The 15,997-nt window shown below is 44.6% G+C and overlaps 1 protein-coding gene across 1 annotated transcript in view; it reads left to right on the forward strand.

Moving 5' to 3' along the window:
• The first annotated feature begins 17 nt into the window (after positions 1–17).
• The window catches only part of LOC134357203 (arrestin domain-containing protein 3-like), a 54,695-nt gene continuing 38,715 nt past the window's right edge, over positions 18–15,997 (forward strand). Inside the window, exon 1 of the mRNA XM_063068474.1 lies at positions 18–494. Coding sequence (XP_062924544.1) covers positions 248–494 — 247 coding nt within the window. The 5' untranslated portion in view covers positions 18–247. The remainder of the gene's footprint in view (positions 495–15,997) is intronic.

Here is a 15,997-nt window from a genome sequence, read left to right on the forward strand (position 1 = left end):
CTGCAAGAACAACAAAAGGGAACATGGTGCCTCATCGCGGCACAGTTCAATGATGGTGTACTGTTATAAAATACTAGTTCCTCAGAATGCAGGCAGAAACTAAACAAAACAAGCCTCCGCTGGCAGTTTACCAACATTTCTCAAGCGGGGTGGAGCCCATTGCCGGCTCCCAGCCCAGAGTCAGACATCATCCCGAATCGGTGTTCGGCTGCTCGGAAGGTCCCAGCACGGTCCCCGCACCGCAGCCATGGGCAAAGTGAAGACCTTCGCGATCCTCTACGACCGCCCCACCTACTCTTGCGGGGAGTGGGTCTCCGGACGGATTGTGGTGGAGCTTACGGAGCAGATCGAGGTTAAACTTCTGAAAATCCACGCCAAGGGCCAGGCGTACGTTCACTGGACGGAGAGACAATCCGGCTCCAAGTCCAGACAGACTCGGCATTACACTCAGGAGCTGCTGTACTTCAAGCACAAGTACCTGTTGATTGGGACAGGTAGGTGCGCGCTCACGTTGCACGGAGATCTCTACAAATCGGCTCTAAAGTGTCCACAAACCCAGCAACAGGCCTGTTCTCCGTCTGACAATAGTGTGACCGCCAGTGGAGGAGAGGCGACAGCGGCTGATGTCCTCTGAGCCACTGGAGCTCCCTTTAGTCAGCTCGGGAAACGGTGAAAGATTCGGGCGATAAACGTGTAAACTTCTAACTTTACAACTGTAGGCGTACGGACGGCTTCATCGCCGTCTGGGCATGTGTACATTCTCTGTTCGCTCCCGGAATCAAGAGTGAAAGGGGAGAATCCTCACGCCCTGTTGTGGGTAGGACCATATCAAACGCCGCTGTGTGACAGGAGACCTCCGGGGGGAGCAGCGGGGCATCGGGACAATCTCGTGTGTGTCCTGCCTACGTAGTGAAATTTGTTGTTTTGTGGCAGCGGTATATTGCAATACATAATAAAAATACAGTAAGAAATAAATAAGTAGTTCAAAAGCGGGAAAATAGTGAGGTAACATGCTGGAGGAACTCAGCAGGTCGGGCAGCATCCGTGGAAACGATCAGTCGACGTTTCCGGCCGAGACCCTTCCTCAGGACCCCAGCATCTGCAGAGTATTTTGTGTTTAAAATAGTGAGGTAACGCTCATGGGTTCATTGTCCATTCAGAAATCTGATAATGAAGGGGACGACGCTGTTGCTGAAATATTGACTGTGAGTCATCAGGCTCCTGTACCACCTTCCTGATGGTAGCAGTGAGAAGAGCCCATGTCCTGGGTGAATGGGGTCGTTAACGATGGATGCGTCCTTTGTGAGGCATCGCCTTTTGAAGGTGTCCCCAGTGCTGGAAGGTTTATATACTGGGGTACAGTGAAAAACTTCTGTAGCATACTGTTCATACAGACCAAATCATTTCACAGTGCGTTGAAGTAGTACAAGGTAAAACAATAACAGAATGTAGATTAAAGTGTTACAGCGACAGAGAAAGTGCATTGCAGGAAATCAATAAAATCCAATGCTCTGTCATTGAGTCATAGGGCACTACAGCTCAGAAGCTGGCCGTTTGGCCCATCTAGCCAATGACTAATCCCATTGATCCAGAGCTGGATCATATCAGTCCCATCCAAATACTAATCTGAAATTCTCTTAAATGTTGCATCCACCACTTCCTTAACAAAGGTCAGGAGTCCATCATATCGTACCGGGGGATCATTCATCGGTTTAAAAACGGTGGGATAGAATCTGTCTTCCATCTTGTTGGGATGTGCTACCAGGCTGTAGTATCTTCTCCACATTGAAAGACAGGGAGCAGAATCTCGCCATGCCATCATGAGTGTTATAATCATCATTATGTACCTTGTCATATGATGTCAACAGTCCTCACCTCATGACCAAGATTGCTCTTGAAAAGTTTTCTTCAGATTGGTTTGTCATTGCCGCCTTCTGGGCATTCTCTTTACAAGATGGGTGACCCCAGCCATTATCAATACTCTTCAGAGATCATTTGCCTGGCATCAGCGGTCGCATAACCAGGACTTGTGATGTGCACCAGCTGCTACTACCGCCTGCTCCCATGGGCTCACGTGACCCTGATGGGCAACTAAGCAGACGCTACACCTTGCCCAAGGGTGACTGCGGGCTAGCGGAAGGAAGGAGCACTTTACACCTCTTTTGGTAGAGATGTATCTCCATCCTGACATCCAGTTCCAGATAGTAGGTAGTCTTATTGTAATTTATATATTTTAATGTTATTATTATGTATTTAAGAGTACTGTGGCTGCAAAGCAACAAATTTCAAGACATGTCAGTGATATTAAACCTGATTCTGATTCTAAAGACAGAAATGTGAACAAAGTCTGCCACATTCTGGAAGGCTGGAAGGCACACACTGGGCTGAAGGGCATTTGCCTACTCCTAACTAATTTTGCAGGGTCTGGGAACCAGAGTCCCAGGTCACTAAGGGAAGGATCAAACCAGAAGGTCGATGTGAGGGAAATAATTGAACAGCAAAATCAAAATAACAGGTATGGTGGGTCGGATAGTTTGAAGTGGGTATATTTTAATGCTTGGAGTATTATGGGTAAGGGTGATGAACTTAGATCATGGATCAGTACATGGAACTACAATGTTGTGGCCATTACTGACACTTGGTTCAGAGAGAGGCAGAAACTGGTGATTAATATACCAGGTTTTCACAAAGTTTTAGAAAACATAGAGGAGGAGGTAAAAGAGGGGGTGAAGCTGCTGTACAAATCAGGGACAATATCACAGCTGCACTCAGGAGACAGAATGGAGGGGCCAGACACTGAGTCCATTTGGGTAGAACTCAGGAATAGGAAGGGTGCAATCACACTGATGGGATTGAACGACAGAGTGACCCCCCCCCCCCCGCCACCTATAGCCACCGGGACACTGAGAAACAGGTATATAATCAGATTAAGGAAATGAGTAAAAATAACAGGGTTGTTGTCATGGGGGATTTCAGCTTCCCTAATATAAACTGGGATTTTCTTAGTGTAAGAGGTTTAGATGGGGCTGAATTTGTAAAGCGTATCCAGAAAAGTTTCATAAATCAATATGTGGATAGTTCAATGAGAGGAGAGGCCGCACTGGAACCTGGTGTTGAGTTATGAGCCTGGCCAGGTGACAGACCTTTCAGTGAGTGAATAGTTAGGAAACAGTGACCATAACCCCTTAATTTTCAGGATAGCTATAGATAAGAATAGGTATGGTCCCTGCAGGAGACTTTAGAATTACAGTAGTGAAAATCACGAGGGCATTAGCAGGATCTAAGTGTTGATTGGGAATACATTTTCTCTGGCAAGTCCACATCAGACATGTGGAGGGTGTTTAAAGATGAATTGCACAGAGTACTGGAAAGGTATGTTCCTGTTAGAAGGAAGGACAGGGATGGAAAAATATGGAAACCTCGGATGTCCAGAGAGGTGATGAATTTAGTCAAGAAGAAAAGAGTAAAGCATGTAAAGCTTCAGGAGCTGAGATCAAACGAAGCACATGAGGAGTATAAAGAAGCCAGAAAAGAACTAAAGAAGGGAATTAGGAAAGCCAGGAGAAGCCATAAAAATTCCTTGGCAAGTAGGATGAAGATGAATCCCAAGACATTCAATACATACATAAAGAGTAAAAGGATAACTAGGGAGAAGGTGGGACCATTCAAGGATAAAGGGGGGAACATTTGCATGGATGCAGAGAATGTGAGTGAGATTCATAATGAGTAATTTGCTTCAATATTTACCAAGGAAAATGATATGGTGGACCAGGAGATCAGTGCTGAGTGTATTAATATGTTAGGGCATTTAGAGGTCAAGGAGCAGGAAGTGTTGGGCCTTCTAATGAGTATTAAGGTGGATAAGTCCCCACAGCCTGATGGAATTTACCCCAGGTAATCGAAGGGGGAAGCAACGAGATTGCTGGGCCTTGACCAGTATCTTTGTGTCCTATCTAGCTACAGGCAAAGTCCTGGAGGACTGGCAAGAGGCTAATGTTGTACCTTTATTTGAGAAGGGAACAAGGGAAATTCCTGGAAACTATAGACTAATGAGTCACATGGCAGTTGTCGGGAAATTACTCAAGAAAGTTCTTAAGGATAGGATACACTCACAATACGCTGGAGGAACTCAGCAGGTCGGGCAGCATCCGTGGAAACGATCAGTCGACGTTTCGGGCCGGAACATCGACTGATCGTTTCCACGGATGCTGCCTGACCTGCTGAGTTCCTCCAGCATGTTGTGAGTGTTGCTTTGACCCCAGCATCTGCAGATTATTTTGTGTGAAGAATAGGATATATGAGCATTTGGAAACCCATGCCTAGGGAGAGCCAGCATGGCTTCATGTGTGGCAGATCATACCTTACCAACTTGATTGAGCTTTTTGACAAGGTGATGAGAGATGGATGAGGGTAGGGCAGTGGATGTTCTCCAAATGGATTTTAGTAAGGCTTCTGACAAAGTCCCTCATGTGCGGCTAATCCAGAAGATTAAGATGCATGGCATCCACGGTGAATTGTCTGTTTGGCTTCAGAACTGACTTTTGCATAGAAGACACAGGGCAGTGGTTGAAGGGAGTTACTCAAGCTGAAGGTCTGTAATTAGTGGAGTTCCACGGCGATCTGTGATGGGACCTTGGCTGTTTCTAATGTATATAAATAACTTGGATGAAAATGTGGATGGGTGAGTTAATAAATTTGCAGATGATACCAAGATTGGTGGAGTTGTGGATAGTGTAGAAGACTGGCAAAAAATGCAGCACGATGTAGACCAGTTGCAGATATGGGCTGAGAAATGGCAGATCGAGTTTAACCCAGATAAAAGTGAGGTGTTGCACCTCGCTAAGGCAAATACAAGGAGACAGTGTACTATTAAGGGCAAGGTCCTTGACAATTTTCCTCAGAAGTTCATGGCTCCATGAAAGTGGCTACACAGGTTGATGAGATGGTTAAGAAGGCTTATGGAATGAATGCTTTTATTAGTCGAGGCACTGAGTTCAAAAGCCAAGATGTTATGTTGCAACTTTATAAAACTGGCTGGGCCACTTCTGGAGTATTGCATACAGTTCTGGTCGCCTCTCTATAAGAAGGATGTTGAGGCTTTGAAGAGGGTACAGAAGAGATTTACCAGGATGCTGGCTGGTTAAAACCATAAGATACACTGGCAAAATTAGGCCATTTAGTCCATCAAGTCTGCTCTGCCATTCCATCATGGCTGATCTATTTATTTCTCAGCCCAATCTCCTGCTTTACCCCTCTGTATCCTTCCATGCAGTGACCAATCAAGAATCTATCAACCTCTGCCTTCAATATACATATAGACTTGGTCTCCACAGCTGCCTGTGGCAACAAATTCCACAGAGTAAATACACTCTGGCTGAAGAAATTCCTCCTTCTATAAAAACCTATTCTGATGCTGTGTCCTCTGGTCTCATACATTCCCACCATAGGAAACACCCTTTCCAAATCAACTCTATCAAGGCGTTTCATCATTCGATAGGTTTCAATTAGGTCTCCCCTCTTTCTTCTGAATTCCAATGAATACAGGCCCAGAGCCTTGAATGCTCTTCATATGACAAGCCGTTTAATCCTGGAATTATTTTTGTGAACCTCCTTTGAATCATATCCAGCTTCAGCACATCCTTTCTAGGCTAAGTGTCCAAAACCACTCACAGTACACCAAATGAGGCCTCCACACTGCATGATAAAGTCTCAATATTACATTCTTGCTTTTATATTTGATTCCTCTTGAAATGAATGCTTATGTCGCATTTGCCTTCCTCATCACAGACTCAACCTTCAAACTACCCTTTAGGGAGTCCTGCACAAGGACTCTCAAAATCCTTTGCACCTCAGATTTTTGTATTTTTTCTCCATTTAGAAAGTAGTCAACCCTTTAACTTCTTCTACCAAAGTGCACTGTGTTCCTTCTGCTACTTCTTTGCTCATTCTCCTTATCTGTCTAAGTCCTTCTGCAGGCTCTCTATTTCCTCAAAACTACCTGTCCCTCCACCTATCATCGTATCATCTGTAACTTAACAACAAAGCAATCAATTCCATCATCCTAATGATTAACATATAACGTAAAAAGAATCGGTCCCAACACAGACCCCTGTGGAATGCCACTAGTCACTGGCAGCCAACCAGAAAAGGCTCCCCTTATTCTTAGTTGCAGCCAACAAGCTGAGTATCAAATCATTAGGAATGCAGAGTCGGAAAGGACAGCAAATACGGTACTCAAGGAGTTGTATCTAAATGCACAGAGTATAAGAAATAAGGTGGATGATCTTGTTGCAATATTACAGATTGCCAGTTATGATGTTGTGGCCATCACTGAATCGTGGCTGAAGGATGGTTGTAGTTGGGAGCTGAATGTTCATGGTTACACATTATATTTGAGGGATAGGAAGGTAGGCAGCGGGGGTGGTGTGGCTCTACCAGTAAAGAATTTCATCAAGTCAGTAGAAAGATGTGACATAGGATCAGAAGATATTGAATCTTTGTGGGTTGAGTTAAGAAACTGCAAGGATAAAAAGACGTTGATGGCAGTTATATACAGGCCTCCCAACAGTGGCTGGAAGCTGGACCACAGGTTACAGCAGGAAATAGAAAAGGCGAGTCAAAAGGGTGATATTATGGTAGTCATGGGAGATTTTAACATGCAGATCGATTGGGAAAATCAGGTTGGTAATGGATCTCAAGAGACCAAGTTTGTTGAATGCCTAAGAGATGCCTTTTTAGAGTAATTTGTTGTTGAGCCTACTAGGGGATCAGCTATACTAGATTGGGTGTTATATAATGAAACAGAGGTGATTAGGGAGCTTAAGGTACAAGAACCCTAGGAACCAGTGAACACAATGTGATAGGGAGAAAGTAAAGTCTGACATAGCAGTATTTCAGTGGAGTAAGGGAAATTACAGTGGTATGAGAGAGGAGTTGGCCAAAATAAACTGGAACGAGCTGCTGGCAGGGATGTCAGCAGAGCAGCAATGGCATGCATTTCTGGGGAAAATGAGGAAGGTGCAGGACAGGTGTTTTCCAAAAATGAAGAAATAATCAAATGGTAAAATAGTACAACCGTGGCTGACAAGGGAAGTCAAAGCTATTGTAAAAGGAAAAGAAAGGGCATATAACAAAGCAAAAATTAGTGGGAAGATAGAGGATTGGGAAGCTTTTATAAACCTACAGAGAACAACAAAAAAAAATCATTAGAAGGAAAAAGATAAAATATGAAAGCAAGCTAGCAAATAATATCAAAATGGGTCTAAAAGTTTTTTCAAGTATTTTAAAAATAAAGGAGAAATGAGAGTGGATATAGGGCCGCTAGAAAATGAGGCAGAAGAAATAATAATGGGTGACAAGGAGATAGCTGCTGAATTAAGTGAGTATTTTGCATCAGTCTTCACTGTGGAAGACACTAACAGTATGCCTGATGTTGTAGTGTGTGAAGGAAGAGAACTGGGTGCAGTCTCTGTTACAAGAGAGAAAGTGCTCAAAAAGTTGAAAGACCTGAAGGTACATAAGTCATCCAGACTAGTGGAACTGTACCTTAGGGTTCTGAAAGAGGTAGCATTAGAAATGATCTTTCAAAAATCATTGGACTCTGGCAGAGGATTAGAAAATTGCAAATGTAACTCCACTCTTTAGGAAAGGTGGAAGGCAGTAGAAAGGAAATTATAAACCAGTTCGCCTGACCTCAGTGGTTGGGAAGATGTTGGAGTCAATTGTTAAGGATGAGGTGATGGAGTAGTTGGTGACACAGGACAAGATAGTGCAAAGTCAGCATGGTTTCCTTCAGGGAAAATCCTGCCTGACGAACCCATTGGAATTCTTTGAAGAGGTTACAAGTAGGATAGATAAAGGGGATGCAGTGGATGTTGTATATTGGCTGATTGGTAGGAGGCAGAGAGTGGGAATAAAAGGATCCTTTTCTGGTTGGCTGCCAATGACTAGTGGTGTTCCATAGGGGTCAGTGTTGGGACCACTTCTTTTTATGCTGTATATCAATGACTTAGATGATGGAATAGATGGCTTTGTTGCCAAGTTTGCAGATGATACGAAGATTGGTGGAGGGGCAGGTAGTGTTGAGGAAACAGGTAGGATGCAGAAGGACTTAGACAGATTAGGAGAATGGGCAAGGAAGTGGCAAATGAAATACAATGTTGGAAAATGCATGGTCATGCACTTTGGTAGTAGTGCATGACCACGCAGACTACTTTCTAAATGGGGAGAAAATCCAGGAATCTGAGATGCAGAGGGACTTGAGAGTCCTCGTGCAGAACAATCTGAAGGTTAGCTTGCAGGTTGAGTCAGTGATTAGGAAGGTGAATGCCATGTTAGCATTCATTTCAAGATGTCTAGAACACAAGAGCAAGGATGTGATGCTGAGGCTTTATAAGACACTGGTGAAGCCTCACCTTGAGTATTGTGAACAGTTTTAGGCCCCTCATCTTAGAAGAGATGTGCTGGCATTGGAGATGGTCCAGAGGAGGTTCACTAGGATGATTCCAGGAATGAAAGGGTTATCATACGGGGAACATTTGATGGCTCTGGGTCTGTACTCGCTGGAATTCAGAAGGATGAGAGGGGATTTCATTGAAACCTTTCAAATGTTGAAAGTCCTAGAAAGAGTAGATGTGGAAAGGATGTTTCCCATGGTGGGAGAGTCCAGGACAAGAGGGCAAAGCCTCAGGATAGAGGGCTGCCCTTTTAAAACAGAGATGCAGAGAAATTTCTTTAGCCAAAGCGTGGTGAATCTGTGGAATTTGTTGCCGCATGCAGCTGTGGAGGCCAGGTTGTTGGGTGTATTTAAGGCAGAGATTGATAGGTTCTTGATTAGACATGGCATCAAAGGTTACAGGGAGAAGGTCGGGAACTTGGATTGGGGAGGAGAAAAAAAAAGGATCATCCATGATTGAATGGCAGAGCAGAATTGGTGGGCCAGATGGCCTAATTCTGCTCCTATGTCTTATAGTCTTATGGTCTTACCCTTTGCCTCCTGCCAATCAACTACTGCGTTGTCCATGCTAGAATCTTTCCAGTAATACCACGGGCTCATGGCTTGTTAAGAAGCCTCATGCACGGCACATTGTCAAAGGCCTTCTGAAAATCCAAGTACGCATCAACTGATTCTACTTTGTCTATCCTGCATGTATTTTCTTCAAAGCATTCCAACAGATTTGTCAGGGAAGATTTTCCCTTGAGGAAACCATGCTGACTATGGCCAATTTTATCATGTGCCTCCAAATGCCCTAAAACCACATCCTTAACAGTCAACATCTTCCTGACAACCGTGGTCAGACTAACTGGCCTATAATTTCCTTCCTTTTGCCTCTCTCCTTTCTTGAAGAATGGAGTGGCATTTGCAATTTTCCAGTCTTTCAGAACCATACCAGCATCTAGTGATTCTTGAAAGATCATTACTAAAGCTTCCACAATCTCTTCAGCAACCTCATTCAGAACACTGGGGAGTACACCATCTGGTTCAGGTGACCTATCTACCTTCAGACTTTTCAGTTTCCCAAGAAACTTTTCCTTGGTAGTGGTAATGTTGCAGACTTCATAACCCCTGACGCCTAGAACTTCCACCATACTGCTAGTGTCTTCCACAGTGAAGACTGATGCAAAATACTTATTCTGTTCATCCGCCATTTCTTTGTCCCACATTACTACCTCCCTAGCATTATTTTCCAGTGGTCTAATATCTACTCTCACCTCTCTTTCACACTTGAAATGAAATGAAATATCTTTATTGTCATTGCATAGTACAATTTGTCATGCACCAATACAGCGAAAATGAGTTTGCAAATCTCGTACTCAATTCTATAAAACGACAAATAAAATAAATAAACAAGAAATAAAATCAAGTAACCAGCCGGTACAAACATGTCCAGCGGTACAAAAGCGCAACTCAGATGCATGACAGCCATAAAACCAGTATTGAAGTAGCAGTATAACAAAGTACAAAGTATCTAAAGAACATTTTGGTATCTACTTTAATATTATTGGCTAGCTTACTTTCATATTGGTGTACAAAGGCTATTGTAAATCTAGTCAAGAAGAAAAGAGGAGCTTACGAAAGGTTCAACAAACTAGGTAATGATAGAGATCCAGAAGATTATAAGGCTAGCAGGAAGGAGCTTAAGAAGGAAATTAGGAGAGCCAGGAGGGGCCATGAGAAGGCTTTGGTGAGCAGAATTAAAGAAAAGGCCAAGGCATTCTACAGGTATGTGAAGAACATGAGGATAAGCCATGAGAGATTAGGACCAATCAAGTGTGACAGTGGAAAACTGTGTATGGAACCAGAGGAGACAGCAGAGGTACTTAATGAATACTTTGCTTCAGTATTCACTATGGAAAAGGATCTTGACAATTGTAAGGATGACTTGCAGCGGACTGAAAAGCTTGAGCATGTAGATACAGTATTAAGAAAGAGGATGTGCTGGAACATTTGGAAAGCATCAAGTTGGGTAAGTCACCGGGACCGGATGAGATGTACCCCAGGCTACTGTTTGAGGTGAGGGAGGAGATTGCTGAGCCTCTGGCGATGATCTTTGTATCACCAATGAGGAAGGGAAAGGTTCTGGAGGATTAGAGGGTTGCGGATGTTGTTCCCTTATTCAAGAAAGGGAATAGAGATAGCCCAGGAAAATATAGGCTCCTGAGTGGTTCAGTGATTGGTAAGTTGATGGAGAAGATCCTGAGAGGCAGGATTTATGAACATTTGGAGAGCCATAATATGATTAGAAATAGTCAGCATGGCGTCGTCAAAGGCAGGCCGTGCCTTACGAGCCTGATTGAATTTTTTGAGGATGTGACTAAACACATTGATGAAGGTAGAGCAGTAGATGTAGTGTATATGAATTTCAGCAAGGCATTTGATAAGGTACCCCATGCAAGGCTTATTGTGAAAGTAAGGAGGCATGGGATCCAAGGGGACATTGCTTTGTGGATCCAGAACTGATTTGCCCACAGAAGGCAAAGAGTGGTTGTAGACGGGTCATATTCTGCATGGAGGTTGGTGACCAGTGTTGTGCCTCAGGGATCTGTTCTGGGACCCTTACTCTTTGTGATTTTTATAAATGACCTGGATGAAGAAGTGGAGTAATGAGTTATTAAATTTGCTGATCACACAAAGGTTGGGTGTGTTGTGGATAGTGTGGAGGGATGTCAGAGGTTACAGCAGGACATTGATAGGATGCAAAACTGGTCTGAGTAGTGGCAGATGGAGTTCAACCCCAGTAAGTGTGAAGTGGTTCAGTTTGGTAGGTCAAATATGATGGCAGAATATAGCACTAGTGGTAAAGACTCTTGGTAGTGTGGAGGATCAGAGGGATCTTGGGGTCCAAGTCCATAGGACGCTCAAAGCTGCTGAGCAGGTTGACTCTGTGGTTAAGAAAGCATACGGTGCATTGGCCTTCATCAACCATGGGATTGAGTTTAAGAGCCGAGAGGTAATGTTGCAGCTGTATAGGACCCTGGTCAGACCCCACTTGGAGTACTGTGCTCAGTTCTGGTCGCCTCACTACAGGAAGGATGTGAAAACCATAGAAAGGGTGCAGAGGAGATTTGCAAAGATGTTGCCTGGATTGGGGAGCATGCCTTGTGAGACTAGGTTGAGTGAACTCGGCCTTTTCTCCTTGGAGTGACGGAAGATGAGAGGTGACCTGATAGAGGTGTAGAAGACAATGAGAGGCACTGATCGTGTGGATAGTCAGAGGCTTTTTCCCCTGATTGAAGTGGCTAGCATGAGAGGGCACAGTTTTGAGGTGCTTGGAAGTAGATACAGAGGAGATGTCAGGGGTAAGTTTTTACGCAGAGAGTGGTGAGTGCGTGAAATGGGCTGCCGGTGGTGGTGGTGAGGCGGAAACGGTAGTGTCTTTTAAGAGACTCCTGGATAGGTACATGGAGCTTAGAAAAATAGAGGGCTATGGGTAAGCCTAGGTAGCTCTAAGGTAAGGACATGATCGGCACAGCTTTGTGGGCCGAAGGGCCTGTATTGTGCTGTAGGTTTTCTATCTTCCATGTTCTATGTTCTTTACCTTCTTAATGACTTTTTAGTTGCCTTCCATTGCTTTTTAAAAGCTTCCTAATCCTCTAACTTCCCACTAAGTTTTGCTCTATTAGAGAACATGTACTATCACAAGAGGCTGGATAAACTTGGGTTGTTTGCTCTAGAGTGTCAGAGGCTGGGGAAAGATCTGATTATGAGACACGTGGGTGGAGTGGACAGAGAGTATCTGTTTCCCAGGATTGTAATGTCGCACACCAGAGCAGACATCCCACCTCTCTCAGAAGTTCCAGGAGTCTCCCACATATTAATAGTGGCTCCCTGATGCCCACAAATTATATACAATGTCCTGGATATCAATTTTTTGAGAGTGAGCAAGAGAGAGAAAGCAAGAGAGTGCACAAGAGAGCGACCACGAGAGAGAGAGAGAGCGAGAGAGCGACCACGAGAGAGAGAGAGAGTGAGAGAGAGAGCATCAGAGCGACCATGAGAGAGCGAGCGAGAGAGCACGCCATGGCAGAGTGTTCCAAAAAAAGAAAATATAAACCGTACGTCACCCCAGACTACCCTAAAGTGTACCCCTGCCTAATAGGGGTCAAAAATAATGACAGTGTTGCTCGCTGCACTGTTTGCAACAGAGACTTTTCTATTGCCCATAAGACTGTAAAAGTCATGTTCAGGTGAGTTTAACAGGTGTCATTCGTTCATTAGCAGAGCTAACGTTATTTAAACTAGCTGGCCAGCTGCTAAGGAGCTACTCTATTGCAGACATCCCACATCTCCCGGAAGTTCCGGGAGTCTCCCGCAAATTGATGGTGCTACCTCCCTGAAATGAGTTTTTGCAGGGTGGGATGTCTGCCAGAGGGAAAGCATTGAAGGTGAAAGGGTGTAGGTTCAAGGGGGTGTGAGGAGTAAATATTTTAATCTCGAGTTGTGGGTGCCTGGAATGCTCTGCTTGATGTGGTGGTAGAGTCAAATACATTAGAGGCTTCTAAGAGACATTTAAACAGGCACTTGGATGTAAGGAAGATGGAGGGATATGGACATGGTGTAGGTGGCAGGGATTAATGTTTGGGTGTTTTTGATTTGCTTTTTAGCTTGATTGGCCCAACATTGTGGGCCGAATGGCATGTTCTGTGCTGTACTCTGTATCTGATGCCGTTTGCAGATTAGGCAAGGTGTGGTAGAGTTTGGTGTTGCTACTGCTGGTCGCTTGCACCACGTTGTTTGGGTAATACAGGAAGTGGCGGAACATGTCTTTCAATCTGAAACATCTAGTTTCACAACAATGGAGCACCCGGCCGGACTGATCACAGTACACGTATCCGTATATGGACAAGCCTCCCCTTTTCCGTGGGCATTTGTCACGAAACATTTCTCAAGTGGGGTGGAGCCCATCGCCGGCTCCCAGCCCAGAGTCAGACATCATCCCGAATCGGTGTTCGGCTGCTCGGAAGGTCCCAGCACGGTCCCCGCACCGCAGCCATGGGCAAAGTGAAGACCTTCGCGATCCTCTACGACCGCCCCACCTACTCCTGCGGGGAGTGGGTCTCTGGACGGATTGTGGTGGAGCTTACAGAGCAGATCGAGGTTAAACTTCTGAAAATCCATGCCAAGGGCCAGGCGTACGTTCACTGGATGGAGAGACAATCCGGCTCCAAGTCCAGATAGATTCGGCATTACAATCAGGAGCTGCTGTACTTCAAGCACAAGTACCTGTTGATTGGGACACGTAGGTGCACGCTCACGTTGCACAGAGATCTCTACAAATCGGCCTTAAAGTGTCCACAAACCCAGCAACAGGCCTGTTCTCCGTCTGACAATAGTGTGACCACCAGTGGAGGAGAGGCGACAGCGGCTGATGTCCTCTGCGCCACTGGAGCTCCCTTTAGTCAGCTCGGGAAACGGTGAAAGATTCGGGCGATAAACGTGTAAACTTCTAACTTTACAACTGTGGGCGTACGGACGGCTTCATCGCCGTCTGGGCATGTGTACATTCTCTGTTCGCTCCCGGAATCAAGAGTGAAAGGGGAGAATCCTCACGCCCTGTTGTGGGTAGGACCATATCAAACGCCGCTGTGTGACAGGAGACCTCCGGGGGAGCAGCGGGGCATCGGGACAATCTCGTGTGTGTCCTGCATTGGTCGTGAAAAATGTTGTTTTGCATTGGCAGCATATTACCCCTTTTGACATCAATGCATCCGGGGTTGAGAGGGTAAATAGCTTTATGTTCCTAGGCATGCACATCACTGAGGACCTGATGTGGTCTGTACACACCAGCTGTCTGGTGAAAAAGCCACAACAGTGTCTCTCTCACCTCAGACAGTTGAGGAAGTTTGGTGTGGGCCCTCAAATCCTAAGAACTTTCTACAGGGGAACAATTGAGAGCATCCTAACTGGCTGCATCACTGCCTGGTATGGGGACTATATCTCCCTTAATCACAGGACTCTGCAGAGAGTGGTGGGGACAGCCCAGCACATCTGTTGTTGTGAACTTCCCATGATTCAGGATATTTACAAAGACAGGTGTGAAAAAGGGCCTGTAGGATCATTGGGAACCCGAGTCACCCCAACCACAATCTATTCCAGCTGCTGCCATCCAGGAAACGGTACCGTAGCATAAAAGCCAGGACCAACAGGCTCCAGGACAGCTTCTTCCACCAGGCCATCAGACTGATTAACTCACGCTGATTCTATGCTACATTGACTGTTCTATTTATTATGAAGTACAAATTACTATGATTGCACATTTAGAGGGAGATGTAACGTAAAGATTTTTACTCCTCATGTATGTGAAGGATGTAAGAAATATAGTCAATTCAATTCAATACATAATAAAAAATACAATGAGAAATAAATAATTAGTGCAAAAAGAGGGAAAATAGTGAGGTACTGTTCATGGGTTCGTTGAAATCTGATGACGAAGGGGAAGAAGCTGTTCCTGGAACACTGACTGTGAGTCTTCAGGGTCTGTGATGGGAGCAATGAGAAGACGCCTTTTCCTGCATGATGGGGGACCTCAGTGATGGATACTGCCTTTTTGAGGCATCACCTTTTAAAGGTGTCCTAGATGCTGGGGAGGTGAGTAAATAAATTGGTAGATTGGTTTATCAAAGTGGATAGTAAAGGCTTTTTCAAGTATATAAAAAATAAAAAGAAGATGAGAGTTGATATAGGACCAATAGATAATGAGGCTGGATATAGAATAATGGGGGACCACTGTTCTAAAATGTCACCCCTCAGTTTTGAAGCTGTGCCCTCTAGTTCTGGATAGCCCCACCAGAGGAAACAACCTCTCCACATCCACCTTATCTTGTCCATTCAACATTTGGTAGGTTTCAATGAGATCCTGATGCATTCTTCTAAATTCCAGTGAGTACAGGCCCAAAGCTGCCAAACACTCCTCATATGTTAACCCCTTCATTCCTAGAATCATCCTCATGAACCTCCTCTGGACATTCTCCAATGACAACACATCCTTTCTGAGATATGGGACCCAAAACTGTTGACAATACTCCAAGTGCAGCCTGACGAATGACTTATAAAACTTCAGCATTATCTCCTTGTTTTTATATTCTATTCCCTTGAAATACATGTCAAGATTGCATTTGCCTTCTTTACCACAGACTCAACCTGTAAATTAACCTTCTGGGAGTCTTACACGAGGACTCCTGAGTCCCTCTGCACCTCTGATGTTTGAATTTTCTCCCCATTTAGATAATAGTCTGCACTATTGCTCCTTTTACCAAAATGCATTATCGTACATTTCCCAACACTGTATTCCATCTGCCACATATCACAAGTCTTGGTTATGGGACCACTGATGCCAGGCAGACAACCTCTGAAGAGTATTGATAATGGCTGTGGTCACCTGTCTTGTAAAGAAAGACACTACTCAGAAGAAGGCAATGCCAAACCACTTCCGTAGAATAAATTACCAAGAACAATCATGATCATGGAAAGAGCTTAATCACCTACATCATACAACTT

This window comes from Mobula hypostoma, chromosome 16 (assembly GCF_963921235.1).
Source record: "Mobula hypostoma chromosome 16, sMobHyp1.1, whole genome shotgun sequence".
Classification (NCBI taxonomy): Eukaryota; Metazoa; Chordata; class Chondrichthyes; order Myliobatiformes; family Myliobatidae; genus Mobula; species Mobula hypostoma.